The sequence below is a fragment of the Haemaphysalis longicornis genome, unplaced genomic scaffold, assembly GCF_048455015.1.
Source record: "Haemaphysalis longicornis isolate Haplotype H1 unplaced genomic scaffold, Haemaphysalis longicornis Haplotype H1 scaffold_4, whole genome shotgun sequence".
NCBI classification, from domain to species: domain Eukaryota; kingdom Metazoa; phylum Arthropoda; class Arachnida; order Ixodida; family Ixodidae; genus Haemaphysalis; species Haemaphysalis longicornis.
The window spans coordinates 39,293,498-39,315,171 of NW_027526361.1; the positions used below are offsets into that span (position 1 = coordinate 39,293,498).

The 21,674-nt window shown below is 46.3% G+C and overlaps 1 protein-coding gene across 1 annotated transcript in view; it reads right to left on the reverse strand.

Moving 5' to 3' along the window:
* Positions 1-21,674, reverse strand: part of LOC144179721 (cubilin-like) — a 158,025-nt gene that overhangs the window by 100,407 nt on the left and 35,944 nt on the right. Inside the window, 10 exon segments of the mRNA XM_077708164.1 lie at positions 412-571; positions 2,623-2,804; positions 4,737-4,897; positions 5,685-5,871; positions 8,743-8,873; positions 10,039-10,297; positions 13,181-13,349; positions 14,954-15,135; positions 17,121-17,277; positions 19,213-19,403. Of these exon segments, the coding sequence (XP_077564290.1) occupies positions 412-571; positions 2,623-2,804; positions 4,737-4,897; positions 5,685-5,871; positions 8,743-8,873; positions 10,039-10,297; positions 13,181-13,349; positions 14,954-15,135; positions 17,121-17,277; positions 19,213-19,403 (1,779 nt within the window).

Genomic DNA, 21,674 nt, shown 5'->3' on the forward strand with positions numbered 1-21,674 from the left:
CGCATATATCAAAATGCCGCTTATAACGAAATTTTTTCGCCGTCCCACTGACTTCGGTATAACGAGGGATTACTGTTTATATATATATATATATATTAAATTGCTCCAGGGGGGCTGTTTGCGACGCCGCAACTGCGAAGAATAGGAAATTGTGGCTGGAAGTTATTTATGATCGTCTGTAAGATTGGTTACGTTCGTCGGGCCAACAAACGTGAGCAGCTAAGCACGGGAAATAAGCGACGATTACTTGAGCCAACCTGAAAAGACCTCTGGCTGCAATTTTTAAGTTTACAATTTTCTTTCGTTATGTCAGAAATTCTTCCTCAGGTTACACGCGAAAGATCTCTGGAGAAAAAAAATTGCGCTTGTTATCTGCGCGAAAACCAACAAGAAAAAAGGCAGTCCACTCACTGGTCGTGTAGACCACGTGAAATCCCCGTCCGGCTGCCGAAGCGTCGGTTCGGAATCGCAAGAACATGTCCCTGCCCGTGGATACCAAGGCGCCGGGGCGTTGCTGATCGTTGCAGAGCTGACTGAGCCGTTTGCTGAGATCCGAAGGTCCGTCATAAATCTGCGTGCATAGAGCCAGACATGCTCAGCGACACACTTACGGGAAGTTGTGGCAGGAGCCGCAACACGCGTCTCGTATACCCGGACACGAGGGAATGAATCTGGCCGCAAAATGTTACATAGTGCGTCTCTAACCGCACTAGTTTATAAAACGTGAAATGTTTCATATAAGAAGGGTTGTACTTTTTTTGCGGCTAAATTAAATCCACGGTACAAGGAGCATGTGAATGTGGAATAATCACTTTTCAGTTCAATAGAGTTGCAAAAAGCAAAGGAAAATAACCAAGCAAGCGAACCAACATCGACAGTCCCAGCTTTCCGTTGTAGGCTTACGGGGCTGTTGTTTTGGGAGACTGTCCAAGCATTTAGGAGCGATTACAGCACATCTCCGCTCGTATTGAGCCTATAATGCAGGTTATCAGGACAAAATTGTGGCAGACCAAGATATAAGAATGCTGTCTTGCTAAGCACGGCGTCGCAGGACGGTTCGTTTGGCACTTACAACACCCATCGCGATAGCGAACATTCTTGAGTGTGCCACCGGTACGGCGGCCTGAAATCCCGGCCGTGGATGCAATTTTAACAGCGGGGCGTTGTTGCTGGTCGTTACGTGTGCGGCGTCAACAAAAACCCGCGGGTCATAGTTACTCCCGCCGTATACCGTAACCGTAAGGACTCGTTTTATGAAAAGCGCCCGGCGTCGTCAAGGCTTGCGCGTGGCGCTCGCAAAAATTACCAAGAAACCAGTTCACGTGCGTCCGCTTCTCAAGGAGGGAGCGCAAGACAGCTCGCGCTACAGACGCCCAGTTCACGAAGCCGGCTGCCGCCGGCTCTAGCCGGTTCCACTTTGGGAGAAATGTAGAAGCCTGCGGACAAAAAGCCATCCTGACCCGCCAGTCATGCATGAGGAAGGCGACGATATAGATGGATTTGACGATGACTACTACTAGCGCAGTGAAAAGCGACGACGGAACATGTAAATAAACAATTTCAAACCTAATACAATGCGTGGTGGTGTGTCCTTCAGTGCTTACACTGAAAGAAATTCTCCAGCTTCCCTATGATTCAACCCTTGCACGACTTAGTGCAAGTTTCGCCAATTTTACTTTTTTTTTTGCGTATATAAACGAAAAACTGAAATGGCTGTGCCGGTATGTCGAAAATTCGGCGGTCATTAAAGATTCTTACGTACTCTAATTTAGTCTATGGCCCTCCACTACGACGCGCCTTCTAAGTGCAGCTTCGGAGTGCAAAACCCCCAAATTTGAGTTGTTTTTTTATTTGGCGCACTAAGATTGGCCACCCCATGGTCACCCCATGAGCAATAAAAACTGGCGACAAAACTGATAGTAGCACATGAAGCCCAGTTCTAGCGGACTGCGTCCAACGTCGTTCTTGTGCGAACTGAGTACGCTTCATGTTAGTTGAAGCCCATACTACGAAAACGAAAAAAAAAAATGCGTTGATGGTGCGACTAGTTGAACGTCTAGCTGGAGGAACACTTGCTTTTTTTTGCGTGTGTGTGTACGCGCAGATCCACTTTCAACTACCTGTACATACCGCGTTCTCGTCCTTTTTTTAATTTATGAAAAAAAAAAAAGAGAGACAGCTTTTGTAAGTTTGTGCTCCACCCCGTGTGCGTAGTTTTTTGTCACCGTAACACAGAGCACATAGTAAGATAATTTTAAACCAACTAGCCTTTCTGTTCACCCTCTCTCGTAACGTCTACACGTTTAAGGTAAGTTGAGAAGCTAAAATAAAGCGCTACCCACCGCAGCAGCTGAGTGGCTATGGCATTGTGCTGCTGAGCACGAGGACGCGGGTTCGACTCCCGGCCGCGGCCGCCGCTTTTCTGATGGAGGCGAAAAGCAAAAACACCCCTGTGTTCGAGATTTCGGCGCACGTTAAAGATCCCCAGGGGGTCTAAATTAATCCGGAGCCCTCCACTACGGCGCGCCTCACCATCTGCGTTGCGTCGGCGCGTTAAACAATGCAATCAATCAAGCAAAATGATCTTGTTCCTGGCTTTGTCAGACAAAGATGACAGATTACCTCGAGAGAATCGTATCGGCAGTCTGCGTGCATCTCGATGTCCATGTCGACGACCATCAGGGACACCCGCGAACCTTCGTTGACGCGGATGTTCCAGCGGCACTCCGCGTTGTGACCGTACGGCAGCGGGTAGTTGGGCGAGACGATGCTGCCGGAGGTGCCGCCAGTTGTTCCGCCGCATCCTGTAAGCGAAGATGATAGCCTCACGCAAAACTGCCTATAAACGAAATACGTGCTCTATGTCTGACATGCTCTCGGCAAGCGCCGACTTGTCGGCGACTTTGTCCTGCATTTCTGACGGGGAGTGCAATGTTAACCCTTTCGGCGCTGGTGGCGCCAATTGACGCCATCACATTGTAGTTCCTCTAGCGCATAGAGAACGAAACCAAACTGCTAGTTTTTTGGGGAATTGCCCTTAAATTATGCCTATTACGATAGATATCACTGGTGTTTCATTTTAGAGGAGCTACTCGCTACAAAAAAGAAAAAGCTCCGGTGAAGTCGAAATTACGACACTGAGGCCGAAAAAAATGGCGGTCTCAGTTTTATTCCCAAGCTTGTAAATTTATAAATACGTGCACTACGAAGCTGAATTTTTGTTTGTAGGTTCATGTAGTCATAACGTTTAGGAAAATGTGCAAAAGTGATGTCATTGCTCCACACAAAAATTTTAATTGCCAGATGTCTTAATTAATTGCATCGTTAATAACTGTTATTATTTTTACTTCCAGCTCTATCTTTCGTTTGTGGGCTTATGGGGCCCTAAAAGTTAGGAAAATACGCAGAAAGCACTGTTTTGCTTGAAATAAAAAAATCTGGGCCGAAATGGTTAAAGATTGAGAGAACACGAACACCAAAGCTCAGTGTGTGTTGTGATTGCTGTTTTTTTTTTTAACTGGGTGGCGGTCTTACTATTACTATTTTACTCGCTGTCATTTTTATTACAGAATCCGATGTGTGTCTGATCCAAGTAAAAAAAATCCATCCGTACGTACATACTTGTGCATACATGCGTACATCACAATTACTTTCCATTCCAACTTTCTTCAGCTCGATATACCCTCCGTGGTGTCATAGAAACTAATGCCAAATGCCATGACTGTGAACCTCCTACGGGGCTGCGCTAATTTAGACTGACGTCTCAAGCATGCCTGCCTTCGAGGAGGAGTTTGTAGCTTGATCAGTTCCCTCCAAAGAGGTATCAACGCTCAGTTTTTTATGTCATATTTTCGAGTAGGCAAATGTGGAAATACAGATATCAGAAGTGAGTTCCTGCCGAATATTTGATATTGTTGAACAACTTAACGTTCCTACCCCTGTTTCATTGTTTATTGGCGGAAAAAAATTCTGCAGAAATTCCGAGAATTATCTACTAATGCGTACCCTTCTTATGCCGCCTGTCTTGAGTGTGAGTTTTTTACAGCCAAATTTCTTTTGTTTTTTTTTTCTAAATCCTGCACGACCAATTATGTTCAATTACGGTATTATAACAATTACAAGTAAAACTTTCACGAAATGGCATGTGGTATACGTTTTGCCATTTTCCGTAATTTTTAATATTTTCTTAATTTTTTAGTCTTTCAAAATTTCGTCCAACGAATTATCTACATTTACGTTATTACAACGACTACATTTGGAACTTTCTGGAAATCTGCATTATTGTGGAAATGCAGGGCGTTACGCGGTTAGCCAGATTCCTTAATTATCCTATAGTTTTCTTATTTTCCGAGTTTTTCAAAATTTTGTTCGACCAATTATCCCCATTTGCGCTATTATAACGATTAGAGGTGAAACTTTGGCGAAATCTGCATTATTGTGGAAATTCAGGGCGTTACGCGGTTAGCCAGATTCCCTAATTATATTATAGTTTTCTTATTTTTTTAGTTCTTCAAAATTTTGTTTGATCAATCATCTCCATTTACGCTATTATAACGATTAGAGGTGAAACTTTGGCGAAATCTGCATTATTGTGGAAATGCAGGGCGTTACACGGTCCCGGCTGTGGGGGTACTCAGCAAAGAATGCTACGCATTAAAATTTAGCTCCTCTTTCAGTTTTTTGCCGTGCACTCATAACTAGGCTCTTCAAGGGCCCGGAGTGGCGTGGCCGCTTACCCGAGAGGGCGCTGTCGTAGTAAACCTCGAATCCAGTTCCGGGCTCATTGCTGCCGCTAACGAAGTGCAGCCTGAGCGTGTTGGTGTCCGAGACGAAATACGAGGGCGGACTGCGCTTGCAGAAGCGTCCGGCCAGCGGGGACGTAGCTTGCCCACCGTTCCTGCCGATAGTGGAAAAGCGAAGACAAATCAACCAGGATTAGACTACAAGGAACTCAAGCGTATCGATAAAAGCTTTTATTATAACGATTATAAGAGGCATGGTTTCCATACGACTGTCAATAAAGTCATCTATATGTACGATATTTATCTTCAATACCAGCAAAGAATACTCTCTACACGTCGCCAGCCGCAATACAGCAAGGAAGGTCGTACGAGTGATTAAAAGAAAGACAGCTTGTGCTAAAATAACGATTATAAGAGCCATGGATTCCATACTACTGTCAGTAAAGTGATCTATATGTACGATATACTTGATGGATATACTTATCTTCAATACCAGGAAAGAATACCCTCTACACGTCGCCAGTCGCAATACAGCAAGGAAGGTCGTACGAGTGATTAAAAGAAAGGCACAGCTTGTGGTAAAATAACGATTATAAGAGGCATGGATTCCATACTACTGTCAGTAAAGTGATCTATATGTACGATATACTTGATGAATATCCTTATCTTCAATGCCAGTAAAGAATACTCTCTACACGTCGCCAGCCGCAATAAAGCGAGGGAGGTCGTACGAGTAATTAAAAGAAAGACACAGCTTGTGCTAATACAGCTATTATAGATGAAAATTGCTCGTAAGAAATAGCCCACATAACCATCTTCCCTCGAACCCGGCTCTGAGCAGGCCTGCGTAACTATACGTTAGGACGGCACGCTGATGGGCACTACTCGAGTGCAGTTTTCGCGTCACTCTTGGGCAGTGCTGGCTCCTAGCCGTGGGCTCACAGGATTTCGAGGTAACTGGGCCTGCAGGTGTCCTCGCTGGCGACGTCGAAGTGCGTGAAGTTGAGCCTGATCTGGCGGTTGTCGGGCGCGTGCAGCACCCAGACGCAGTCGCGCTCGCTCAGGTACGGCCGCGGGTACAGCGGAGACCGTACCACGCCTTGGGACAGGTAGAAGTCGCCGCCGCAAGCTGGGTGGGAGAGAAAGGTGTGTGAAAAAACAGAGGCTGTCCGTAAATGTTGACAAACACTGATAAAATTGCGAAGAGGAATATGGCTTAAAACAACTGTCTTCTTAACACTATATTATATCCACCCACTACGGGACCTTAAAAATACACTGGGAACATTGTAGTTAATAAGGTAAGTAAAAAACGTCGGCAGATAAGGTTTGAAGGGGGAATTTTCTGGAAGTCAAAGTGACAATTTCTTAAACAACTCTGATGGAGGCGTTAGACTATTAAATTAGACTATTACGAGCGTCAAATTCATCGGTGTTTAGCTTGTATATCAGACTGGCGCAGCAGCGCTATGTGAGCTAGAACGTCAGTGTCCTTCGCGTTAATTTTGAGTGACGGATATGGCGAATATCTTGAGCGTTTTAAAACCTAAAGTAAAGCAACGTTCTTTTACGGGACTTCCGGCTTAGATTTCTGGAATTGAAATTCGCCGCTAGTAAGAGACTATTTATTTATTTATTCAAAAATACCCCTAAAGGCCCTCACTAGGAGGTATTACATAAGGGGCAGGATACATTGAGAATGAAAAAAAAAGAGTACTAGCAGCACGTTAATGGGCAAACAAATAAATAGAACTGGGTGTGAGGCAAAAAAAAAAGGAAAAAGAAGAAAGCAAGAAAGAAGGAAAACAAACAAAAAATCTTGAAAGAACTCTAGAACCTATAAAAGCACTCTTTAGTAAAGTTAACATACGAAGTAAGTGTGTAAAAGTTCTTGGAATTTGGTCGGATCTGTAAAATTTGCAATGTGAGATGGTAGGGCATTCCAATCCACAATTGTGCGAGGTATGAAGGATTGTGAATATTTAGAAGTGTGGCATTTCACACGTGTCACTTTTAAGGCATGGTCCCGTTGGGGAAAGATGGTCGGTGTCGATGAAAAAAAATCAGGATGAAGAGAAGAGTGATGGTACAGTTTATGAAACAATGATAAACGTGTCAGTTTACGCCGATCTGATAGGACAGGTAAAGATGCGCGAAGTTTTAGAGCCGTGACGCTGGTATATGACGTGAATAATCTGAAAAGATGAAACGAACGGCACGATTTTGAAGGGATTCAATTTTGTCAACTAAGTATGCTTTGTCAGGGTCCCAAATGGCAGATGCGTACTCAATTTTAGGTCTGATGACAGTTGTGCATGCAAGTTTGCGGAGGTTAGATGGAGCATGTTTTAGTCTGTGCTTTAAAAAACCCAATGAGTGGTTGGCGGATGCAAGAATGATGTCGATATGATGATTCCATGTCAGGTCACAGTGCAGGTTAAGTCACAGTGCACAGTGCACAGGTCAGGTCAGGTCACAGTGCAGGTCATTAATAAAAAGTACAGTAATTGTTTCGATGGCATATTTTTAAAATACTATTTTTCCCTTACGTTGCAATTATATCGTGGCTGCTTCGTTTTTATGAAAAAAAGAACTATTTGCCGCTGAAGCCCGTTTAATTTACTGAACACCTCGATTTTTGTTCCTAAATTTTCGTCTATCTTCATTAAAACACCGAGTGTGTTAAATGGGTCGACGAGACGCAGCACGTAGATGTACGTGCCCTAAATGCTTCGTAAATTGTTAGGCTAACCTCCCGATTGTAGAACAAAGCTATATTTACAGATACGTTCGCGCTCGCTTTTGTAGAATGAGCTACACTGGCCGAGGTTGAGCAGTTCCTCGTGGCTCTTGAAGAGCCGGGCTGCGCATGCGCGAGGAGCAGTGACGTCACACGGCGCACAGCTGGCGCGCCGGAGCCACCGCCGCCGCCGCCACGCGCGCCTCGCCAGACAGCGCATTCCCGAGGAGTGACGTCATAGGCGCGGAAGACGCCCTGGCGCCGGCGCATGCTCAGCTGTGCGCCTCCGTTGCGCAGTAGCCAAGTCTGACGCTGCACCGGAGCCGCTTGATAGCGCCTCTCATTTTGTGCGTATGCGCAGAGGTATCAGTGGGGGTATACATACAGCGGGGCATTTCCTACACCACTAGGAAAGCTAAGAATAACCAGCTGAACCTTAGCTCACGCTACGTATATCCCGGCATAGCCGACCTAAGCCACAGCTAATTTTTTTGAGCTCTTGTTGGTATTGTGATGCACATGAGAATTGTTCAACGAGTGAACCTAAAGATGTGAAGTGAGAAGGTATCGTCGTGCACAAAACTGTTAGTTACCCTTCGTAGCAACCCTCAGCCACTTCTTTGGCTCCTCTGCGCCGCTCTCTGCATTTTTCTATTAGAGAGGGCCCTATAAGAGAAAGCCCGGCCTTATTGCGCCGAACGTTTAGCTACGCCCATGCACACAAATTAGATCGTCTACTAATACTTCTAAAGAGCTTTAGGAAAAAGAAAAAAAAAAAAAGACCGGGCCATCTTCACTAACGTGAAACCTGCCGAGGGGCGAAGCATGCATTGTATAAGTGCATCCTTGGCGCCTTGGTGTTTTTGTTCACGGAGATGAAACCGTTTGGGGGTAGAGGTATGCAGCTTTGCTGTAAGTTTTGTGTTTTTGAAGCACGAAGCGTTCTAGCGTGAGGCAGTGGGAAACGAGTGTTCCGGTGATTTAGTACCATGACTACATGAAGCGACGACGACGACAGGAGACGCCGACAGCCCGAGCCGCTAAGGGGCTTCGCCCCTAAAATAAACCCTTAGGAATCGCAGTGCTCAGACTCCTGACGCGTTTCGAAACTAGGTTTCTTTTTTGTTTGTTTGTTTTTGCAGAAACAGATATTGTTTGCGCTTCTTGCTAAGAGGGCAGGAAGTAGCAGTAAAGTGGCTACAGAAATTCCTTAAAATAACAGACATACTAAAAGAGTGATCTAGCCCATCTATAGTGTACCTGATCTCTCGTTGAGGAACATAAAGTGGGCCAGGAAACCGTCTCGAGTGACGCTGTCGTCAGTCCGGAAGATTACTTGCAGCTGGCGGCCAGATGACGTCAACGTGGGCGGCATCTTCAAGCCGCAGTACCTGCACCATGGCCCAGTACCCACCGTTTTGTTTTTACTCCCAAAAGGAAAACTGAAAGAAACTTTAATGGTGACTAACCTACGCAAACTCCGAACACAAAAGTTCAGTAACGTATGGTTACATTTTGATGCTAATCGTTTTGCGAGATGAGTAAGGCAAATGCTAGAAATGCTTAGTCGTGCAGGTTTTTAAGCGCAGCTAGGAAGAATCACCTAACCTCAAACTCAGCTGGTTACTTCTATACCTCTCTTCAACCTCAACTTCAGAATTGGGGCTGAGGTCCCCTTGGCCAAGCTCACCTGAACATCGAGTAGCCCCCATTGGACCTCACTTCAACGTCACCAACTCTCAATCTTACCTCAAACTTGACCTCACCTCAAGTTCACACAACTCTTAACCTTACTTGAAAATTGACCTCACTGCAATCTCAAGCTCATACATCTGAAGTCTTTGGTAATCTCAAGCAGCCTGAAACATCCCTTCGAATACAATTAATCTCCATGCATTTGTAACGAGCTCTACTTACCATTAGGTGCTTGGCATGCTAAGTGCATATCAAGCACCGACATTAAAAATATTGAACCCAAAATATATTCAACCCTTTGTTCAAGTGATTTAGACGAACTTATTTCAAAGCATGTTGGATTTCGGCAAGCACTGAGAAAATCGTAAATAAATGAAACTGGGTTCTCGCAGAACATTTGTTCTATCTTAAGCCTCATCGAAACCTCAGCTCCAATTTAAACCTTACTCAACATTGAATTGGCATGCTGGGTTAAGGTTAAAACCGTCGTCCTGCGGCCCTTTCATTGTTGCAACTGCAACTCATAGGTTGATGTTGAGATATATTTAAGTTTAAGGTCAAACTCACTAGGTCGAAACTCATTATCTTACCCACCTCTTCACCTACATGAGTTTTTTTTTTTATTCATGAGTTATATCAAGTATAGGGAGTGCGCATTGCTTTATCTGAGAGCAGTGATGGTGCGCTACACATAATTTACCGATCAGAAATACAGCGCATTTCCAAACCCGTTCAACCCGTATTATTGCAGTTGTCGAATGAATGATCTGGTGTCGAGAGTAGCGGTACACCTGAAAAGAGAAAACACGCATTGCTAGCGCGGTATGAATGCAGTGATTGCTCCATCTCGGCGCGCACTACCTGCCAATCTTCTGGTCCGAGGTGTCGTGTACTTCGAGGTAGTCGTAAGAGCAGTTGGGGGCGTCCTCGAGCACGAAGTGAGAGAAGCTCAGCCGCACGGTGTGTCCTGGCGGAGCGCTCAGGATCCAGCGGCACATGAGGTTGTGTCGATACGCGGCAGCCACAGCGCCGCTCGAGTCGGCGTCGGTGTCGGCACTGGACGCCGAGTGAGCTGCAGGGCTCATCAGGCTGCCGGCCTCGGTCAGCACGCCGCCGCAGCCTGCGCCGTTATCGTGAAACATGACCGTAGGCATTCATGTTCATACGCAAGGCCCAATACGCTCGTGGCGTTAGCAGTAACGCGGGTTGAGAAAAAAATTGGCCGCGTATCTGCCCCTTTCGTTGCGAATGTCGACAAAAGACGATAGTCTTTGTGGACATTTGCCAAGTAAAGGCCTCCGTTCGCTTTCCCGCTCACTTCTGATGTTGTTCCTCTTGCGTCGCACTCCTCCCAAGGTGAACACGTAAAGGTTTGCTGAACTCAATTTGAATTTACCGCGTTTCACTGCTCAGGCCGGGTGCCTCGATGCCAGCGTTGCCGTACGGCGGAGACGCGCGTGAATCGAGGCGCCCTTCTTCAACGTTTGTAGAACCGCGTTGCCCTAGTTCACGTGCGTTCCAAGCAGAACGTGAAACCTATCTAGTGGAACCTTCCGTAACTGTTGCCGCTTTATTTTTTAAAATGTCGCGAGAAACTATAATAGCGCGGGCGACAGCAGGCGACAGTGTGATTTTTTTTTCTGCGTTGGATGTAGTATTTCATTTCGCAAAAATCAAGCATCTATGAAACATCCCACTCAGGGAGAGGAAATGGCCATAGCCCTCGCTATAAATTCTACCCGCGCAACCACAATCATAAGCGACTCGAAGTCCGCCATTCTGAACTTCGCGAAAGGCAGGATCTCCCCTGCAACAGCCTCGCTGTTAGAGAAGACCACTAACCAAAGAAAAATTCTGTTGATATGGACTCCGGCCCACTGCGGCCTACAGGGGAATGAACTGGCCCACGCAACCACTCGAGCTCTGGTCAACCGAGCTGTGTTGCCTACGACGCCACCACAACCACCATCATCCCCACACAAGACGTCGCAGAAAAGCCAAGAACAAGCACACGTTATTAGATCTCACAAAGACAGGCTAGTCACATACAGGGATATAATAAACCACTACAGGTTATCCAGATGAAAATATCCACCGGCCCACCACACTCTTTCCAGTAAAGAGGCAGTAACGTGGCGACGGTAGCAGACGAACACTTTTCCGAGCCCTGTTTCCCTCAACCGCTGCTACCCAGACATTTACTCAAACCTCTGCACTTTATGCAACAGCAGAGCCGACCTACACCACATGATATGGTCCTGCCATAAGCTCCAAAAAATATGAATGGCTGTAATAGCAAATCCGATGTATACACACTTAGAAGCTACAAAATTAAGACTGCGGAGCAATGGGAGACTGTTCTGCTCAGCTCCACACCGGAGGCACAACTGACAGCAGTCCGGATAACCGAAGCCGCCGCGAGGATCCAAGGAATCCTGGCTGACGGATGAGGGAGGGAGACCGTCCAAGTAGTCTACCCTTCAGAACCCATCTCGGGCATCAAATAAAGTCATCTCTCTCTATAAATTTTTTTTATAAATGAACACTGTAAATGTCCCTTGCGTATTAATTCTCTGTCTTACATTTACGTATACGTCTTTTTCTTGTTCAGCGATGTTGACAAGTATGAACATATAAACCGGACTTATGCCCGTGCTACACGAGCGTTTGGAAGGTCATTTGAGTCGAGTGACCTTCGAAATTTCAAATGTCATTCGAACTGGAAGGAGTTCTGTCGGTCTACACGACCATCCTCAAAGGCAGTTGAAAGTTTCCGCGTTCGCCCGCCATGTTGTGGTGTCGCCAGTGATGCCATGTTTCGTTCTTGGCGAAAATGTAATTTTAGAGTTAAAATGGGCAAAAAAGCAATTATTAGTTATCAGATTGATAACGGTCTACAAGCGCGCACAAAACATGCACAAGGCAGCCAGTTTCTTTTTGTCTTTTTTCGCACCGCTGGTGTTGAGAGTAACAAGTTACATCGTAATCGTTGAGCGAGTGACAGAGAACGAAAACAAATGAACAAGTGAAAAATTATGAAGATCTTGCACTTCAAACACGAAGTTTTACTCGTAAATAATTGTTTTTGTTATTACGGCTTGCAGAAACTGAGCCCGAGGGTACGACCATTCGTTTTTCAAAGGCCTTTGAGACTCTCAAAGGTCAGTTGTCGTGCTCCTTTGACTCAAATGCCATTTTAACCAAAATGCCTTTGAAAAACGTCGTGTAGCAGCCACTCAAATGACATTCGACTCGAAGGCCTTCAAACGCTCGTGTAGCACGGGTATTGCGCAGACTATTGTAGACTATTGCGCAGACTTCATTTCACTTTGGCCGGGTGGCTGAATCGAGTCAAAGAAAGACAGACAGACAGACAGACAGACAAAAAATTCTGGGTTTAAGTAGCCCAAGAAAGACTATTGTCTCTAAGAAATGCGGAGCCCTTCTGTAGTCCGAAACCGTCAGCATTAATGAATTGAAAGGAAACAGCACGATGCAGCCCCGAACTCAGTTCACTAACGCCTCCATTCGAGGCTCAAGCCCCGTAGCACCACGGCATAGTTCGGGTTTCGCAAATAACGTGAAGCGGGTTCGAATCTCGGCACTGGGGTGCGTTGTTCAGCCGGCTACTTTTTCTGCAGTAAAGGTAATGCACCCTATCTCTTTATGAAGGGTGCACAAAAATTTCTACGCAGGCATCTTTCAAAAAAATGTTTAACTAGCTTAAAACTGACCTTTTCGCACCGCTAATACAGTCATATTACAGCACCGCCATGGTGTCGTTGTTAAAATAGGGGCATGAATTGCACTGAGAACCGCACGAACGCTAATACGACAGATATGCCCGAAATAGGAGGTAGTGGCCGTGAGGCGACTTTATGTTAACTATATAGAGTGATGCTAAAAACAAATTGCGGTATTCTTCGAGGACGCTGCAGAGAAAGAGCTAAGCGAGGAAAAGATTCGAACTCTGCGCTTACTCAGGCGAGCCCGGCGAGCTTACCCACATCGACGGCCGTGTAATTAGCCATGAAGCCGTGGTGTTCGTTGGAGTGGTCCGTGTGGAACACCAACCGCATCTGGTTGTATGAAGATGTGACCACCGGAGGGGGCGTGTTGCCACAGTAGCGGCCGATGCGACTCATGGAACCGTTTCGAGCGGGCTCGCTTATCTGCGCAGCAAAGGTGACAACAAAAGGAAAATATTCACGCATCTCTACGAAGTGAATCATGACGAGTGGGCGAAGCACTGGGGATCGTTGTTACCGTAAATCACCCGTGGCATTGCCCACTCGGGCATGTAAATGAGTGACAACGCAGGTGTACAGTATACACAATTCCAATCCAATCTAATCCGACACAATTCAATTTATTCCAATCCAATCCATTTAAATTCAATCCATTCCATTTCAATACAATCCAATCGAAATCCAATTCAATCCAATCCAATGCTCCTCGCACATGCGCAGCACGGTTCTCCAGTAGCCACGCGAAACTGCTCAACCTCTCTTTCTCTCTCTCTCTGTCTCTCTCTAACCTTTTGTGAACCTTTTATTTTGTTCTTGTTAACCTTATGGGAACCTTTTGTTCATAAATGTTTCGATTCACAAGGGGCTGTGCGTCTTCTCTCTCTCTCTCTCTCTCTCTCTCTCTCTCTCTCTCTCTTTCTGTCTAACCTTTTTTTTCCGTGAATTAGCGTTGATAGTTATGGTTTTTGCTTTTTGCCGCGTTTTGCAACCTTTTAGGCGGTTTGACATACACATATTCGGTTTATACTGATGCGCGGTCGAACGCCAACGGACGGACATTGCGAGGTCCTAAGGTGCTTCGCACCTTAAAGACACTGTCCTTCGCAGTTCCGAGGTAACCGCGAATACGGTATACTGTGTATGACAGGAACCCTGTCGGGGCTCTGTTATACTCGAAAAAAAAATCCCGTTTCAAAAGTGTGTATTCGCGTTCACTCGTATAGCTCTGGAGCGTAATTATATTCATTACTACATGACTTTGAGATGAAAGTAACGAACCCGTATTACATTCAATCCCCGTAAGAAATATGCTTACCTTGAAATACGTCGCTAGCAAGGTAGCGTTTGTTGGTCAAAAGTTTCCCGGCCGCGGTGTCATTTTGTCTAAATGTGAAACTCCCAATGTGGAAAAAGGTTGCAAGCACAGTTTTTCCAACACCAATTTCAAAACATCTCTCAGATTGCCGACACGCTTTTGGGACTTTCCGATAGCTTGGTTGACCAGCGGGTTGACTTTGAACTTTAAGAAGGTTCGCATTTTAAGACTTACGCACTCGTGGGTCGGGCAATGCTTTACTCAGGCAATGCTTTATTAACACGAAAGTGTTTTATGATTTGACTGCCGTCATATCCGTCTCGGAAATGACTCCAGTACAACGAAGCAAGCGGCCTGTAAAGGGTGCACCCATGCAAACAGGATCTTCTTGCGTCGAAGCAACCTCTAGCTCTAAAGAGAACGTTATACTTAGGGTTGTCCGTTTTCGGGTTTTATATTTTAGCGCGAAAGTGTTTAATGCGGGGTACACCAAGATTTCACCGACGTCATTTCCGCCACGGAAATGACGCCAGTACACCTCTGCCGAAGCGACCCGCCAGCGGGACGTCGCTCGCCGAGCACACCCACAAGACAGCCGCCGACCCGCAAATCATGCTCAGCTGCAGATTTCACAGCACATTTCACTTTAGTGTTTTGCCGATTCCTATGACAGAGGAATCAACCGCAGTTTTTACGTAACTCCCACGCTCACCTCCAGGTAGTCGTAGCCGCAGCCCTCATCACGCTCGACGTCGAACGTCTGGACGGCGAGCTGCACTACGTTTCCCGGGGGAAGCACAATGGTATAGTTGCAGTGGCGGTTCCGAGGGTAGACCGCGGGGTAGCGAGGGGAGGTCAGCTCTCCCTGGAGGCCGGTCCAGCGGCCGCCGCACACTGTGTGCGGTTGTGTGCAGAGAAGGACACGAAAATGAGAAAGACTAGCTGTGTAAGGTCAAACGTTGTTAATGTTGTTTCACACGAAGTAAACAGCTTCTTCTAGTGTAAAATGAGGAAATTAGCAGTCGTGACCGAGATCCCTAACCAGAAAATTAGGCACACTTCACTGAAAGGTTAGGTTAGGTTAGGTTAGGATAGGCTAGCAATAGAAGTAATGTATAAAGGGATCTTCTTTGTTTGCTCAGAGAGAGAGAGAGAGAGAGAGAGAGAGAGAGAGAGAGAGAGAGAGAGAGAGAGAGAGAGAGAGAGAGAGAGAGAGACTCTTTAATGGGAACTGGTACGCCAGATGGGGGGCTGACTACAACGATGTGTGGTGAATGTCGGACATTAGGGTTACAGCAGGAAGAAGACCAAAAAGAAAAGTTAAAAATAAGAAGCAAGGGAATGCTGGTACAGAGAACTTCCATCTGCCTATTTTGATCTGCCTGTGGTTAACAAGCAGCCAGAGCATTCGTCGACATGTCGCATGCGAGTAACCACGTCACGCCTAACTGGCTTTCCCTGGCATCGTGTAAACTAGCGCCACGTGTTCTGGCCACAAATAAAGAAATAATTTAGTGCATTCTGTGCAGTTATGCTACAAGGTAATTTCAGACGGTTTGGCAGAGGGTACGCTAAATTCACGACAATCTGCCTTCAGTTTATTTGCGCAATAAGCTGCAGCTCTGCCACTCCACCCCTGATGTTGTGTAATATAATAAACAACCGCCATTCCGTCAGCAATTTAAGCTCGCACCTTAAAGAAAACGTAATCACACCGCAATCTCTTTACCCTATCCGGCAGCGCTGAACTGGAACTGTATATGTCCAGAATTTATGGAAGCGGTACAGGCAAAACGTTCAAATAAATATTTTTCACCTGTCCCACAGGCACTGACCCCACTCGACCTCACATACAGCTCCATTCTCTCTCATTACACAAGCACAAGAAGGATATACCCACCTCCTCATCACACTCTTTCCAACCATCAAGCGTATATCTACCGGCGACTGCAAACCGAGACATACTACAACCACACCATCCTGTCCCACATCTCCCCATCTCTGTTCCCCTACAATTGCCCACAGTGTGACATCCCACTCTCAACTTACCACCTAGTATACTCCTGTCCCCACCACCCTCACCCCATCCCATCCCCATCCCCTGAGCAGTGGGAGTCTGCGCTGACCAGCTCGGCGCCGGAGCGTCAACTCGCGCTGGTGCAACGAGCCACGGATGCAGCGCAGGCCCGCGGCCTCCTGTACGAAGGAGGCTGACCACACCCCTTTCCCTACCCCTTGAGCTCAGTAAAGAACGTTTTCCACCACCCAGTGAAGATAAACTATGGTTATGTAAACAGCCGAGTGAAAAGGCCCCCAATTTCTTTATGTTATACAAAAAAAAAAAAAAAAAATACGGGCACATCTTCTTGCATGTTTTTTTTAATTGATTCGCACAAATAAATGACATGACCAGTCCTAGGTTTCATGCTGGAAACAGTGCGAGAGAGCTCGTAGTAAGCAGGAGGCCGAGCAAAGGAGCCTAGTAAGAGGATTCTAGCCGTTTAGGGAGTGACCGCGCACAAAGCTGCCACCAGTCCCGAGACAGCTTCCAGAAAACGCGTCATAAAGAAAGCACTGCTGCAATTCTCACTGGGAGCCCAGCAGCTGGTAAGAATGTGGCCACTTGGGGCCAAATTCTGCGGTGCGCCGGGAATTTTCCGTCTGCGTTGGTTTATCACGTGGCCCAACGTGATTTGCTCTGCGCGCAGTTGTTCATGACGCTTTTGCGCGCGCAGCTAATGACATCATAGCGCGCGAGAATTCAACCTCGCCGGAAAAGTTCGAGTGCTTCTTCAGAATACGGGTCATGTTCGCGGTTCGGACTGCTTTACAGAGCAGCGTGTGCTCGAAGCGATAACGACTTTTCAGCAGAGTCTCACCGGCTTCGTAAATGGCGCTGAAGCCCTGTAGCTGGGTGTTCTCGTCGGTCTTGAAGCGAATGAAGAGGGCGTCTCCCGATGACGTCACGGGGGGAGGCATGCTGTCACCGCAGGCGCGACGAAGGAGCGGAGATCGGTCGTCGCGACCATCGAATATCTGCAGCCAACAGTCACCAGAGGGGAAGATGAGACAAACATTAAAATTTGTGTCATCACCATCACCTCCAACACAAGCACCAGCAGCACCACCACTATCATTATCACCCAATAGCGGTCAGTTTCCCGCAATACTACCCCAGCCCTTCCTATAAGAGAACCTGCGTACGATATATATATATATATATATATATATATATATATATATATATATATATATATATATATATATATATATATATATATATATATATATATATATACAGTAATACCTCGTTAACTCGAAGTAGTAAAAACCACGAAAAATTTCGAGATAAGCGGATTTTCGAGATAAGAAAATTTGCGCGAATTCCATGAAATATCGAGTTCTTTGGAAAAATTGCCCTACTGCTTTCCAGCTCTTCAACAACAGCTTCCAATCTTGCTTTTTCAGAAAGGTTTGACACAGAAAAAAAAACATACAAGAGACATTCACCGGCTGGGCGTTGTGGCACTGAAGTTTTACTTAGCAGAAAAGAACTGCGTAAGGCTAGTCTGCTTTGCGGTCGCACTCGGGCCTAAGGAGTCCTCTATCTGCTTGACGCATTGCATGAGCCGATCTTCACCGCCGCTGCATTCAACCTTATTTCGCCTGCGCTCCACGCAATTTTTTTCATCGCAAAAGGGACCCGCGCTCTCCATTGGGTTTTTCCCCGCACGACACACCTCTGTCTTCTAGTGCACTGCACCTCTGCGCATGTCTCTACCGTCACAAAACGTGCCACAGGGTTGCTTGACGATGTTGATATGCCTCTAGGCTCAGACTTCAAGTTTGGGGAAAACATCGGATTTGTAGAAGGCGCGGCTAAACGAGAAAAAAATTCAGGGACTTCGGCGCGGCAGCACCGCGCAAATCATGGGAAACGGTGCGCGGCGGCGAAATTTTCGTACTACTCTCAGTCAAGATTTCGAGATATCCGCAGTTTGGCCCAAACATACTTCGAAATAAAGGGCAACAAATACATGGGGCGTATAGGAAATGGTTCGGTACCGCGGAAAATTTCGAGTTAGCCGATTTTTCGAGATATGCGAGTACGAGTTAACGAGGTATTACTGTATATATATCGTTTTAAACGTGAGTTTTTTTCTCTTATAGGATGGTCATTTCCTGTCCTTAAGCGTTACACTTGTCATATTTTTTAATTGCTCGTTGGGCTGACAATTTTTCCTCATGCCTATCAGGGAACGTAAATCCAGGAGTCAAAGAAAATAAACGAACGGGAATAAAATGCAAGGAGATGAGTGTGTAAGATGTTAAACACGTCAAGCGAACGTTTCCTCGGCGTGACTGACGTAAGAATACTTCGCAAAACGCAAATTGACATTTAAAAGTGAGAGGAGGAGAAATGTGAGGCTTGTTTGTAGTGCTATTTTTTTAGTGTGGCAATGTGCCTGCGTTACTCTGGCTCGCCTCACAGCTGAAAAACGCGTCCATAAAATATATAACGTCCTTTTGTTTTCGTAACGTTTGATATACATCGTACTATTCGTATCGCGTCATCTGTACATCGCACTATGTCAGGTTTTTAAACTTCGCCCCGCCTGAGTTCAAGCTGAAACATATATCTCTTTGGCTGATGAATTTTGGCACTACCAGAACTGTAGGGCGCTCATAGACTAAAAAAAAAAAAAGAAACAACGCTTCGATGTTTCGCATCCGTGAAAGTACGAACTTTCATGCATGTAACAAAGATTTGTGTTGGAAATCGTTAAACAAAGTTTACATTTCTATCTGAGTTTTCATTTCTCTCCTTTAGATTCTCCGTTGAGTGACATAAGAGAAGTTAGGGACATATGACATCGGCGCTGTTAATTCCGGGGGTACATAGCGTTGCTAAACAAACACTACTGCTAAGGCTGGCTTCTAGCGCACGTGGAGCGAGTGGCGGGCGTGTACCTCGAGGGCGTCCCAGCGGCAGGAAGGGTGACCCTCGAGCTCGAAGCGGTCGAAGCTGAGCCGAACTCGCTCTCCGGGCTGCGCCCGTATCTCCCACTCGCAGAGCAGCCCGTTCTCGTACGGGCTCGGGTGGCCCGGCGACGAGAAGCGGCCCTTGTCGCGAGACATCACTCCTCCGCAGCCGGGCACCGCTGCGAGCAGGCGTTGCCGCAACGACGCTATACACGTTGAACCGCGTTGAGAGCGGGGAAGCGGCTGACTTAGCGGGTGCGCTTTTTTTGACACGAAAGTGTTTTATTCCGGGATACACCAAGATTTCGCTGACGCCATATCCGTCACGGAAGTGACATCAGTGCAACGAAGCAAGTGCCCTCTAAGGGGTGCACCACTGCACACAGAGTTTTCTTGCGTGGAAGCAACCTTTAGAACCAAAGAGTACGTTATACCAGAGTCCTTCAATGCTTTACTGGTCACGAAACTGCTGCGTAACTCAATGGGAGAGCTTCATATGCTGCGTTTGGCCGCCGCGTGGTGGCGCCACCCTCTCACTGAGGTCACTCCTCGGGCGGCGTTGCGCTGGCTCGAACGGCGGAGACGCAGCGAGTTGTATTTGTTTTGGGCGGGAAAAAAATGTAACGTGCATATCGCGCTCTTGTGATGCGACTTAAGTAGTGCAACGACGATGCCGAACATGTGTTGCGTCCCGGGATGTCGTTCCTTGTACAACGATACCACAGAAAATGTTTTTTTTTTTTTTTTGTTCCGTTGACCGAGCGACGGGCAGCTGTGTGAGAAATGGAGGGGCGCCATTCCAAGGCAAACAACGGGAGATTTCAGCTTCGATTATAAGTGTGCGACAGTGTGTGGAAATGCACTGTGTGTGAGAATGGAAAAAGCAATGTACCCTTTTGAGAGCATCGTGGGCCTAGAATTGTACAAGGCTAACTTAAAGCCGGATTTTTGTCATATCAGTCAGGTTGTAGCGGTGCTTCATTACCTTTTTGCAAACTTGTATTACTTTGCGCTCAGGCTCGCGTGTAAAAAAGCTTTGGGACATCCTTGTGCTTTTACTTTTCATATTTCCGCGAATTATCCCTTATGGTTCGTTTTGTTTGTTTTGTAACCGCGCGTGGCCGATTCCGGTTTCTTATCTGGCGTTTCAACCGGAGCGGAGCGCCCGTTTGCTCTTTTTGTCGTACGTCCCGTCGGGCAATATTGTTTGACATGGAAAGGGTGCCACCTTGTCGCTAACTTGATTTTTTGTTTCTTCGACAATGTTCTCGATCTTATTTCCATGGATTTGAAATTAATAACGTTCCAATAGTAATGCATGCATAACAAACGCCGCGCAACTCACTTCATCGACGTTCATCTGTTCACGTCACACTGCGGACTGCTTCTTAGACGTTTGTACTTCATTCTAGTTTTTTGTAGTGCAGGAGATCGCTAGCTTGCTGCGTTCAGAAAAGCTTTGCGTCGTTCTTGGCTACGTGGAAATATTCTCTTTCCTCCGTGTACTGCACATCGCAGCTCGAAAAAATAAATTTTTGTACACTGTACCACGCTCTTTTGTCTCCCTTCGCAACATTGAAATTTTTTGTTGCGTGTGATAAAATCAGTTTTATTGTTCTTTTTTCGCTTCCTGTTTTTGCAAGGATTGCAAAGTGTGGAAGAAGAAAGACACATGGTGCAACATATATCTCTTCGTGTTTTGATCCTTCGTGTTTCTGCAGCGTTTTTAGATGTTCTCAAGTATGTACCCACTCATCGTAACGACAATACTATTGGGCTATCTCTTTTAGCGTTCTGGCATTCTAGAGCAATCAACGGATTCATTAAGCGTAGTCTGAACGATGCGTACTTGGTTTCTTTTAGTTTTTTTATTGTATTATCGATAGGCCCGCAGCAGTCCGTGACTACACCGCTACCGTATGTGGGGTATTTACAACTTTGCTTTAAGAAAAGAAGCAATATAGATTTAAAAATCTGTAAACACGACGGCGCAGCGCTTGTGCCAGAGCACACAGAAGTTGTTGCCGTTCGCGGACGAAGTCTACGGTAACTTACTTCGAAAAATAACACCGCATTGAAGGCAGGTGATAAACACAATAACTGGACCATTCATCGCTAACCACTACGAAAAAAAAACACACTTAAATCAGCGCGCAGACACCAAAAGCAGCGAGCGTTTGCACGCCAAGAGCTGGCCAATACGACGCACGCGCGGCATCTGGATGACCTTCGTGCGGCGGTGGCGCCTGTAGTGGCGCGCGCGGTCCCTATATGAAGCGAGCGCCGAAGTTTCGTGACCAGTAAAGCATTGAAGGACTCTGGTTATACTTAAGGTTGTTCGTTTTCGGGTTTTATATTTTAACACCAAGTTTTATGCCGGGATACCCCAATATTTCACCGACGTCGTATCCGCCACGGAAATGACGCCAGTACACCTCTGCCGAAGCGAC